This window comes from Prinia subflava, chromosome 1 (genome assembly GCF_021018805.1).
Source record: "Prinia subflava isolate CZ2003 ecotype Zambia chromosome 1, Cam_Psub_1.2, whole genome shotgun sequence".
Lineage (NCBI taxonomy): Eukaryota > Metazoa > Chordata > Aves > Passeriformes > Cisticolidae > Prinia > Prinia subflava.
The window spans coordinates 25,061,767-25,074,489 of NC_086247.1; the positions used below are offsets into that span (position 1 = coordinate 25,061,767).

General features: G+C 42.7%; 1 protein-coding gene across 2 annotated transcripts in view; it reads right to left on the reverse strand.

The window, feature by feature from the left end:
- The window catches only part of SLC26A7 (solute carrier family 26 member 7), an 81,520-nt gene that overhangs the window by 40,556 nt on the left and 28,241 nt on the right, over positions 1–12,723 (reverse strand). For both annotated transcript variants that reach the window (XM_063391339.1, XM_063391333.1), the window contains exon 5: positions 4,232–4,396. In XM_063391339.1, coding sequence (XP_063247409.1) covers positions 4,232–4,396 — 165 coding nt within the window. The remainder of the gene's footprint in view (positions 1–4,231; positions 4,397–12,723) is intronic.

Consider the following 12,723-nt stretch of genomic DNA (forward strand, 5'->3'; position numbering starts at 1 on the left):
AGCATTTCACATATTTAGATGATGCACTTACAGAAATAATTTGGAAATTATGCAGCAGAATTTAGCTTGATATTGCAGTGTACAAAGCAATCTTTGTCATTATATTATTTAAAATATTTTAAAATCAGCATTAATATTGAGCATTAATTGAGCTGTTTGCCTCTTGTGTTTTTTGTTTTATTGCTATTTTCGTGTAAAGATTCTTACTAGAACCTATGTGACAATATTCTGAGCAATCAGTGGACTTTTTGCTAATCAATGCCAATTTGGACCTAAATGAAACAAGCAATATTTGAGCTTTGCACATATATATACAGACACTGAATGTTCCTTTTCTCACAGGAAACCATCAGTTTTGAGGTGATATTGAGCATTGTAATGGTTTATATTCCAGAAAAGTGTGTATTTGGATGTATTAATGAAATGCTCTGCTTTGGTTTTTTAAAATATCTACATGAAACCCCAAAAGATTAACTCTAAAATGTGTATAGAGGCTGAAACAAACAAAAGAATTAAAGAAACACAACTTCATTTCCTTTTCAAAAATATTTCATTCTGATGTGTTTTAAATATGTCACACTGGAGGGAAAATGTACAGGCAAGTACTGTAAGCTGTATAGGTAACTGAGAAAAAAAGGGGTGAAAAGAAAGGGCTGACAGCAGAATGTGAAGGTTTGGGGGGTTTTTTCAGAATTGCAGCAAAACCACACAAAGATTTTGCAACAAAGTTGCAACACAGCCACAAAAGACCCCATTTTGCAAAGCAAGTTTCTTACATCCCAGTTCATTTTGCAGTGTTGTATTTTCTCAGAAATATGTGGAAAGATAAATATCTCTATACACAACTAAGGGGCAAATACAAGTATGTTCTTCAGTTTTCAGATGCTGAGTAAAACTTGATGACACTTTTCCCTTGTAAAGTTAGCTCTCACGTGCATTACTCCCTCACTGTTTTTCTTCTTCACCTTTACTTCTCCATTCCCATCTGCAAAATACCAGCTGAAGCTGCACTGTGCAGCTCAATTGAAATGTGACAAACTATGTACGGGGAAAACAAAATTTAATAAGTTACATAACCTATGTGTAAACACAGAAATACCATGGGCTCAAGGCCAGTGTACTAGATTTGTTCTCCATATGCAAAGTTCCTTTCTATGTATTTAACCATGATCTCACATGCTATAAAGAATTCATTTCACTGGCTTGCTATACTTGCAACTCTTCTATCACACTTTATTAAACATTCTTATTCTTGCTTTGCCAACCCAAAGGCTGCCTGAGGCAAAGAAATTGGTTTTGTGAGTGGGAGGTGTTTTGGAGTGGACAAAGAAAAAAGTGTAAGCAAAAGTACCAGTCTTTGGATTTTGAGAATTTGAAATAAAGAACATGTCCATAGAGACATGCCAAAGTTGCCTTGCATTTTCTAGATACATGTGCAAACTAGTTTACATCTAATTCATATAGTTTTAGCATAAAACTACAACCACAGAAGAAAATTGTTGTTAAAGTCGAGCTCTGGTGCTTCTGACTGAGATACTGGACCTTCTTAAGGCAATTCATGAGTCTGAACAGACACCAGAAATATTTTAAAATACTTATATAGTAAAATTGCCCCTTTTTATTATTATTTCAAGTTGTATAGAGTAGGGATTTTTTGGTCATTTATTTTCACACAATTTACAGAGAAATTCAGAATCTTTAAAAAATTAGGAAAATTTATCTTTGGAATATGTTCAAAGGGGTTTGATTTCAAAAGAGAAAGAAAGGCAAAGAACTTGTTTCAAAAACATTAAAAATACAAGGGATAAGGGAATAGATTTCTTTCAAAGCATTTGAATGACCTCATTTATGATATCATCAGCACACCAAGGTGGAAATATTTCTTCATATCACTGCTGTTCTTTATTATTGCTCATAATGTATATTTTGATTATGCCTTGGCTGCAGTACTTAACACCAGTCATCTCTACAGGATGACAGTATTCCTATATGTAAGTATAGTCTCCATGGAAACGCCATGAAAAAGAGGCTATTCACATTTTATATTAAGAATCATTTATGAAAAGATTTCTAAGTAATGAAAAAAAATATGAAGAACCATTTTAGTAGTCTAATAAGCCAACTGCCCACTCATAAAAATAGCTATGACACTTTTAGGTATATCTCTACAAGATAGATGGATAAATTACTTGTGTTTATTACATCCTCCTAATTTTCATTAATAAATTGGTCCTGTAAAAAACTGAACAAATTAATTATCCATATGAAAAGCTATCAAATTTATAAAATACTATGAAAAAAATTCTAAAAAGCAACGTCTTCTAATCAAGATTTCGTATTAAGAAATGTTCCCAACAATAGGAAAAAATAAAGCACATAGTAGGGCACAAAGACATAGTCAGTGCTTTTAAATAAGGTGTCCTAATTTAGTGGCTGACTAGATGAAGTCTCACTATCAGTGCAATGTAAATATCACCTCAGCAAGTAAATACAGTTTTGTTATGAGCAAAATATCATTTTGACAGGTATTGTTGTAACACTAATAATGCCAAGAGATTATGTTCACAGCACCGAAACTCAGCATGTTGGAATAAGTTACCATCAAGAAAATGATTGCGATTTTTGTGTAATAAGATGATACAGCTTTGCTCCTTAAGGTTTCAGCCAAAAATACATACTTTCCATGGGCTGTAACCATGACAGTGGTGGTGGTGCATCACCTCCTGGCCTTGACCAAACCAGGCGGGTGGTGACGTGCCCCTGACCGTAGCAGGTGCTTTCACATGATACAGGTGGGAAAACAGCAACAGCCACTGTCCGGCCAGGTGGGGAACAAAGGGTGATCAGTCATCCCCTGACAGCCTTGGAACACTCCCTACCTGAACTGGAGCCCAAGGAGAACAGCACCATTGTTGCCGAGGTTTTGGAAACAATTTCCAAATGTTTTGGAAACTCCAGTAGTTGCCAATGTGGGTTATGGCCAGGATGGAAACCAGCTGATGACTAAAAAAAATCACCCTGTCACCCTGCACACAGCACTCCTAAGTGAGGCCTTCTGAGCTCTCCTGGGCCACAGTGGGCTGTGCCAGCATCTCCCTCTCACTGGGGCACCTCTCAGAGCTCGTGAAGTCCCCAGACTGCGATACTTGAAAGACCATCACATATGGCAAGGATGGACTGATACACATACACACACACACACTCCTTGAGTGCAACCCCTGCCTGGTGAGAAACAGGCTTTTGCCATGAGTACGTCCTTGAAGCCAAGGGGAATTTTTGATAAGCACCTTTACACTCACAGAGAGACATCTCTGCTCGTGTGCATGTGAAATTATTATGGTGTGAATGTTGTTATCACGATATTGTAATTAAGTCACTCTTATATTTATTAAAAAATCCCATTTAAACACTTCATAAATGTTAAAGTACTCAACGATGAAATGCTGTTAAGCCCTTTTTTACACCTTAGTTTTTGTATCCATACCTTTTGCATCCTTACACTTTTTCATCTTCAGTCTCCATGTAATCCATTCTAAATTGATACTAATGCAATTTTCCTATGAATGCTTCATCCTTGGAGTAAGTAAGAGAGTGAACCTTGCAACTGAACTCTGTTAAAATCACACTTTCATATCATATTAAGTTCATAATTGCTTTTTAGTCAATACCTCTGTTGGTGATGTTTTAAGCAGCCTAACCACTCATTTGCAACAATACTGCATGAAATGCTGCATGCATTTTGTAAAAATTACCTTAAAGCTATCCACTTGCTGTGTTTATGGCAAAGTACTATCATGTCATAAAATAATAAATAACATATCTGGAGTAATTTCGGCATAGGAGATGCACAAGTCTTGGCTCATTTTCCTTTTACCACAGTGGTGGCTAGATTTCATTCAGCAGCATATGAAGAAAATATATTAAAATTTATATTTATATTCCTTCCACATGCTGACTCAAAGAGAGATGACCCTTGCTGTATGTATGTGTATAATGGCTCAGGATAATAAATGGAATAACTGATGCCCTAACAAAGTTATTTTAAATTAATTCCTGCTAGTTCTTTATCAGGTTTTCCAAATCTCTTCTTACAAACAGTTAAAGCAAGATGAAGGTTCATCTGTTCATTCACACCTGTGCATAACAAATTCCATACTCTTACACAGAGACAAATAGGTCATATAATAAAATGTTAGCTAATGAAGTAACCCATCTCTTTCACTGAACTCACATGAAAAAACGCCAGTGGTCCTGATATATATGGCATTTTCATTCCCAGCAGATACTTCACTTGTGAAGTCACAACGTGTGTAGCTGCTCCTGTTGTCATCGCGCTTATCACAGGTTCTGTTAACAAGAAAGTGGCACTGCCCAGCTGCAGCATAAACATTGCCACCTAAAAGGCAAAGGCAGGAGGATCAGCAGTTATTATAAAATGCAGCTTCTTGGTGATAGAACAATGATTCAGAGTCCTTTTAATAAGTTATGAGACAAATGAGCTAAAGATACAAAGCAAAAGTCCTTTGGAAGACAAATGTAGCTGAAAATGGAACCCACAGAAGTTCTATGGGTTTACCTGCACTAGTTTACCAGGCTCTAACACTGGTTTAGTAACAAAAGCAGACTCAAAGAAACATTAAATATTCTCTCCTGCTCAAATACATGAGCACAATAAGAAGTACAACAACACAAAAATCGAGGCTGGTTCTGAGACTCATTGCTGCTCCATTGCTATGCAGCCTAAATGGGCCAAGAGCCATATCTTGGTGCAGCTTACTGATTACCATAATGTCATTATCAGGATTCCCAGCATTGGTGATTTCAACAGATACCAAATTTATGAGGTGCTATAGAGCCTCTTGTGGTGACACCTCTAATCCAGGAATTAAAACTACAACAGGCGCTACAACTGTTGTAGGTATTGTTGTGTTCAAGTACTTTCTCCTCTTATCCTGGGCTTCAAACATTCTTTCCCTCCAAAGTATGAGATTTGTATCTCTTAATTCTTTGTACAGAGTTGTTACATGACTAGAGCTGCTACTCTGGTTTACATAACACTTAATGCTTTTCTGATCCACATTAAGTTAAATTGACATTAGCTCCCCTCACAATGAGATTTGCAGTTTCTTACTTCTATGGTCTTTTGCGTTTGCAGTTCTTCTGCCTGAAAAGTTGCATGCTCTTGGCACAGAGTTGTTTGTTACAATACTTTCTAAGAGGTTAATTTTATGTTTACCATATGAAATATCATCATTTTAGAATATATCAGTCTCCCTTGCTTTTTGGGGGTTGTTTGATTTTTCTGAAGCTAAAACTATCATTTTCAGATGTCATTCTTTATGCCTGAACATCATTCATGTTCTCACCATAAAATTCACCTGTGTGTAGTGATCTTTGAGCATAGAAAGAAAAGAAACAAAAATATCAAAATAAGTGGCTTTTAATTTACCACAAATCCTCTTCCATTTGAGAGATTAAATCTGAGACTTTTCTTCTACATCCCACTAATAGCATGTAAATTGCTCTTTACTATGAGCAATTGGAACACTGATTGCCATTCAAGATTGGACTCCAATAATGATAATTACTGTATACCCTCAGAGAGTAGTCATTTAGTTAGTCAGGCCTAAAACTGATAATTACTAATTTCAGATATTTTGTTTAGCTGTTTGTTCTAACAGTGTGCCTACCAATATATTTAAAACATTGTTCACAGTAGCAAAGATCAATATTAATTAAATTCTGCCTTCCCTATTGAGGTTTTGTTAGTTTCCAAGATTGGTTTCTGTTGTCTGAATGCGAAATTTCTAACATTGTAACAGCTTAGTTTCCAGGAAATTGGATATTTATTTAGTCATGGAATGAAAACCACAGAGACGAGTCTGTGTCCTACATAATATCACAGAGAAGTATTAGTTACTATTAGCATTTCAGAGAAAGTTATTGTGAGTTACAGAAAAATGATTGCTAAGCTTAGAAACTTCAGCATCACTCTCAGATTTACTTTTTTGGTTTTTTACTTTTTTTTCTTTTAGTCTTCAGCATTTTAAGAGGATGCTTCACAGGTACTAACTGAAAGAACACATTTCAAACACAGCTTTTATTGATTGCATGTAACTGTAGGCTATGTAAACTGTAGGCTAGGCAAACCATGAGTATGGTTTCAGTTAGACAATTCCTATAGCCACTCAATTAAACAAGCAACAGCCTACACTTGGTCCCCTCTCCTTACTGCAGAAGGTAGCTCAGGACTTGCAGAATCAAAGGCAGTACTTCATGCGCATGAACATCCTACTCTTTATTTACATGATAGTTAAATAAATATGATGTGCTCCCATACATCTTCCTTGGAGATATCGAAGAATAAAGCAACCAGAACGGGAAATATTCTGGGTGGAGGGTGTAATTTTTAGCATAAACTGGTATGGGAACCTCATGTTGTCCTTGCAACATGAGGAATGTACAGAAACTGCTTGGATCATGAGGAGGAAAAAAGTTTTGAATAAAGCCTCCCAACTCTAGTTGCATGTGAGTTTTCTGGACAGATAAAATTATTAGCATTTACACAGGCCCAGATTGACTCTACAATTAACCCTCCATGCTGGGCAACAGCCATTTCAGCTTGGCTGCCACTGCATTTTGAATAAACACCATTTGAAACTGAGCTGAGCTGACAGCACACAATTGCATTACATTGCATTATGTCATAAAAACTTTCACCCAGTAACACTGACCAAACTGTAGAAAGTTCAGTATTCTTAAAGAAATGTCTAACAATCTGCTTTATCTTGGCTATTGTTTGTGATGTTCATTTTTGCAGGTCTTCCACTTTATTTTCTGGTATATTTTATGATTTCTTTTTGTTCCTGATATGGACAAACTGCAGAGAAAAGTGACAGTAAAGTGCTAGAACAGCAAAAAAATTTTTTTTTTTCTTTTATTGGTTGTAATAATGAGATTTTCTTAAACTGTAAAAGAAACAAAAAATTTCACGTTATAGAAACATATACAGAATTTTTAAATTTTAAGAACTTAGTTCCTAGAGGATAAAAGCATATTTCAGGGAAAGAATATGCACAGTACAAAGATTATTTGAAAGGCACTTGGCTATTGCTTATTTGTGTGGCATTTTCATGACATAATACCATGTAAAAAGACTCATTGAGAAGTAACTTTCTTTTTTTTGCTTTTGCCAGGTATACCTTCTTGAACAAATTCATGTAAATGAAATCAAGACCTTGCAGAAAAAAGAAAAAACAATATAAGAGAAAGCGAGGGAAAGCAGCCTTGGTTTAATGCACAGTAAAGGAGACAAGATCACAGAAAGAAGGTATACAATGAAGCGATTAGGCATAAGTGATGGAAGGTGTGTTTTCTAAAAAAAAAAAATAGAAAAAAAGAGGTAAATTTCATATTGGGAGAGAGACAATACAAAAGGAGCCTTTTCTCGCTGCTGTCTTTAGTGTTCCATAATTTTACTCTGACAAGTAGAAGAGAATGGGAATTTAGCCAGGAGAAGAAAAATGAGCAACTGCAAAAAGCAAAACCCTCAATGTTCATTAATTCAGAACCTTTGGTTCTTGTCCACTTCCAATACTTTCTTCCCATGACAACATGCTCAGTTTATTATTACTATTATTATTATTAGAATTCCATTCAACATGTAGTCAATTTAACTTCATGGCCAGTAAAAATTTTTATCACTTAACAGCTCTTTGGAAATCACTAATGTCAAACTTTCTGTCCACAGAAACTGAAGGACTGATATCATGTTACCTGCTGCACAATTTCAGCTTTGGAGAATGAATTTTAAACCCCTCTCAACTCCACTGTACTGGAGGGGGTTTTTCACAGTTATAGCAGACAAAGTGGTGGTGCCCTTTCTGATCATTCCCTGCATGGGCTGGGTGGATGAGGCAGACATGGGGAACATCTCTTGGAGGGAAATGGTGCAGACTGTGAGCCTCTCATTTGTACATTTTATTGGTTATCTCAAAATCTAAGGATGCAAAAGTGAAGACATCTATGGACCTGTTGGGATTCATGATTTATTTCTCTATAAGTTCTCTGTATGGTTCAGTTTCATGTACCCCTTCCCCCCTAATTGTTATGCAAGCCTTCCCTCACAGTCCCTGCACCCTAAGCTATTTTTAGCTTTTGCTGTTAAGTGTCCCTCAGCCTTCCCGCCAGAAATGTTCTCCTCCCCTTCCTCCCTGATTGGCTTTACTGCATGTCCCTGCCCCTTTTCTGTCCTGGTTACTAACTTGGATTGGCTAGCTGCGTCTAGCCACCCCCATTGCTCCTCCCATGCTCTGTCCCTTAAAACCCCTGTGCATCCCTGGCTCTGGGTCTCTCTCCGGGGAGAACCCAGGGTGGCAATAAACCTCACTGTGTGTTCCTCCCGAGAGAGCCTCTCTGTCTCCTCCTTCTCTGTTGTGGCAAGCCATCGGGTCTGCACTGCCTCTCGAGGCCAAGAACCCACAGGGGCAGGGCTGACTTCACAATACTGTCAGCTCGCCTCCCAAAGTCTGTGTTGCCGGCGGTGTAGAGCAAGCCAGGCTAGGCAGACGGGGAACAGCAGACACCGCCGCGACATTTGGTGGCGCCCACTGCGGGGCCTTGAAGAGGCGTCAAGACCCTGCGGAAGTGGATTGGCAACACCCAAGACCAGGTCGGGTGCTGCGAAGAAAATCCTTGGACGTTCCAGTACCTCCTGGTGAGCAGTCCCTTTGGGGAGGCGCTCCCGGAGGATTGTGAGGATAGCCGTCGCCTGCTGCACTCCAGCGTCGGTCCTCGCAGAAGGAGGATTTCCCTGAGACAGTTCTGCACCCCCTCCAGGAGCCGAGATTCCGGTCTGAGGACTGGTAAGTGGAAATTTTGTGCCTCCCTAGGCTGCGGGGAGAGCAAGTGCCATTCGGCACGACTTGAATTGATATAACAGCCCATAAGGCTGTGGACGTGACCACGTGGTCCCGGGGGGTAGGATTTTTGGGTCCCTCGCCCTCGGTTGGTTGGCTCTGGAGTTTTGATTTTGTTTTGTTGGCTGTTTTGGTGTTGGGGAGTGTGCGTGGCCGTGAGAGGGCGGCACGCAGGGCTGTCAGTGTGTCGGCTTCTGCGGTTTTAACTGACAGTGAGATTTTAGTTTTGCATCGCACCCCGTGTTGTGTGTGGTTTTTGCAGCTGTAGTGAGTGTGTGTTTTTGCGGGTTTTAAGTTTGCGGTGCTTGTCGTTTTTGTGAGATTTTTGAGTTATACGGGTCTCAGGGAGAAAGCTGCCATTTAACATCTTGTTGTTGGGAAAATGGGTGCTTCCCTGTCGGCAGCAGACAGAGAAAATTTTTCAGTTTGCGTCGCCTTGCTGGAAGCAAGTGGCGCGCGTTTTTCTAAGACTTGCCTGAAGAGGCTGATCAGATGGATCGGCAAGGAATTTCAGGAGGTTTCCCGGGACAAGATCCAGTGTCTCCGATTTTGGGGGACAGTGGAAGAGAAAATTGCACAATTCGGCCGGTCCCGAGGAAAAGAGGCGCAGAAATTTTCTTATTTGGCCTTGCAGTTAAAAACTGCTTTGAAAAATAAAGATCTCCTTGCCAATCCATCTACCAGGCAGTCTGCCCCTTCTTCCCCTTCCCCTAGTCCTAAGCCCAGTCGTTCCCCCAAGGGAATTCTAAAGAAAGTTGGGGTGAAAAAATCCCCGAGCTCTGCCTCTCTGCAGAATTCCCGTTCCCCCAGCCTCAGTAGTCGTGGCCAGACTGCTGAGGATCCTTCGGACTGCCCTGGCCAGGCAGGCGAAGGCTCAACCCGTACCCGCTTTCCCTCATCCCCTCATCCCAGAGTTAAGTTTAATTTAACTGCGTCACAGTCCGCACAAGATGGCGGATGTGGTGCAGAAAATGGCGGCCACTCAGCCTCGTGGTCACCATCCCCATCCCCCATCCCTTCTTCCTCCCGAAATCCTTTTCGTCCCACCCACCCTCCCACTTCCCCGACAAACCCCTTCCTGTCCCAAACCCCACCCACCTCAGAGAGGTTCCCACCCTCCCGTTCCCCCCATCGACCCACCCCGGAGGTGGAGTCGTCCCGCCCATCGCCCTGCCCCGGAAGGAGGCCATCTTGGTTTCCCGATTCCCACGCTCTCTCTTCCGGTTCCCACGGTTCCCCACCGGAAGATGACAGTGATTGGGATCCTGAAGTGGGTCTGTCGATTGCGCCAGTCACCTACCGTCGGCAACGCGGTAGTGACACCCCAAAATCTCATTGGTTTCCAATAGGCCAAAGTGTAATTCGGGAATTGTGTAAGGCGCACAAGGATTATTCGAGAGACAGCCCATACTTCAGGGGTCTCCTTCAGGCTGAACTTTCCTCCTCAACAGTGGTTCCCTTTGACCTTAAGCAGCTGTTTGCTTGCCTCATGGGCCTTTCAGAGTTCAAGCTCTGGGAGACAGCCTTCCGGCAGCTGCTTAAGGACAGGATTCCCACGCTGTTGAGTGACGAAAGCACAGCAACGGACACCCAGGGCAATCCCATTTCCCTCTCCCTCCTCTTTGGAGAGCTCCAGTTCTCCACCCCTCAGGTCCAGGCCTCACTCATCCCAGTCCCCGTCCTCCAGGTGATCAAGGAGCTTGCATGCACTGCATTCTTCGCTCTGCAACCCCATGCCAAGCTTCCCCCTTTTACGCACATTAGGCAGGGTCCCCAGGAATCCTATGTGGATTTCCTGGACAAATTGACGAGGGCTGTGGAAATTCAAGTCAAAACGGTGTCCGCGCGCGAGCATGTCCTCCTTGAACTGGCATTCATCAATGCTAACGATGTTTGTCGTCAAGCAATCTTAAGTCTTCCTTTAGACCCTCCGAGGACACTCGCCGCCATGCTCCAGGTCTGCGACGCCAAAGTCCCGTATCTGCTGAAGCCGCAGTCTCAACCCATGTCCAGACCTCAGCAACCCACAGGCCCTGTCAGACCCAAGGTTGCAGACGCGAGGACGCCTTCCCAGAAACCAGCAGTGCCGCCTCGCCGCAAGCCATCCTTCACCAGCAGCCGTGGTGGAAAACCCGGGTTCTGCCACGTCTGCAAACAACCGGGACACTGGGCAAATGAGTGCCCCAACAAACCAAGGCCGGCAACTCCCAAGTTGCAGCGGGGGGGCAACCATCAAAAAAACTAGAGGGAGAGCGTGGGTCCGTCCAACGTGTAGACCCCAATCGGGCGGACCAATTCACCGGCATTACATCAGCCGGGAACCAGGGGGGTCAAATTACAAACGACACTTCACCGGACGTGACACTTCCACCTCAAGGCTGTGTTAGGGCTGAACTCAGTTCACCCACTACCTGTCTTCATCATTCCTGCAGGTTGCACTTGACCAAAGGACTTCACCTCACCGATTCCAGCTGGTCATTCATCAACGTCGATTCGACGCACACCGACGCCGAGACACTTCGGGTTGGTAAGTTCATCATCGTTGGTGATTGCAAATTTACTCCGCCTGAGATTGAGGTCTATCCAGTTATGTTCTCTAACATTTCTGGTGCCATCGGTCTCTGGGTGTGCTGCACGACTCCCCCCATCTACCTGCCTAGAGGGACAGTGATTGCTCAGGCAATCACACTCTGTGATGCACCTGTCAAGGTCAACTCTGTCCACGCCATCACTCCTAGGCAAAAGATCGTCATCCCTTGCACCATCACACTAGGGAATGAATCGGTAGACAAGGGATTGGTTTTTGACACAGGGGCGGATGTGACCATCATTCCTATCAAGGATTGGCCGTCACATTGGGCATTGGAAAACGCGCCTGTGCAAGTCCAGGGTGTCGGAGGCATTCAATTGGCAAGACGTTCACAGAGCATGGTGCAAATTACGGGGCCAAAGGGACAATTGGCTTCTGTACGTCCCTTTGTTTTGGACTACGAGGATCCCTTGATTGGAAGAGACATGATGGCCCAGTGGGGGGCCACAATTGACATTCCCGACCCCTCACACTTTGGGGCAGCGGCTGTTGCACAGCGCCCAACCCAGAAGCTCAATTGGACAACAGATACACCAGTCTGGGTTGATCAATGGCCGCTTTCCAAAGACAAATTACAGGCGCTGGAGGAGCTCGTGAAGGAGCAATTAGATAAAGGCCACATCATCGAGTCCACGTCACCGTGGAACTCCCCGGTCTTTGTCATTCGCAAAGCGGATGGCAAACGTTGGCGTCTCCTTCATGACCTCCGCCAAATTAATAACGTCATCCACGACGTTGGGTCTCTCCAGCCTGGGATGCCTTCCCCAACCATGCTCCCCCGAGATTGGAATCTGGCCATCGTCGACATTAAAGATGCCTTCTTTCAAATTCCTCTGCATCCTGACGATGCTCCGCGTTTTGCTTTCTCGGTTCCTACCATTAACCGAGATGCCCCAAGGAAGAGGTACCACTGGACTGTACTCCCCCAGGGGATGAAAAACTCTCCAGTGATGTGCCAACAGTACATCGCTTCCTTGCTGACCCCTGTGCGTGCAGCATCGGAGGGGGCTGTCATCTATCACTACATGGATGACATCCTCATTTGCGCCCCAACTGATCATGAGCTTTCACAACTGCTTGCTCGTGTAACGGCTTCGTTAGTTGCTGCAGGGTTCGAGCTGCAACATGATAAGATCCAGAAGATGCCGCCTTGGAGGTACTTAGGCTTGGAGATCACCAGGCGGACCATTGTGCCGCAAAAATTGGAGATTCGGA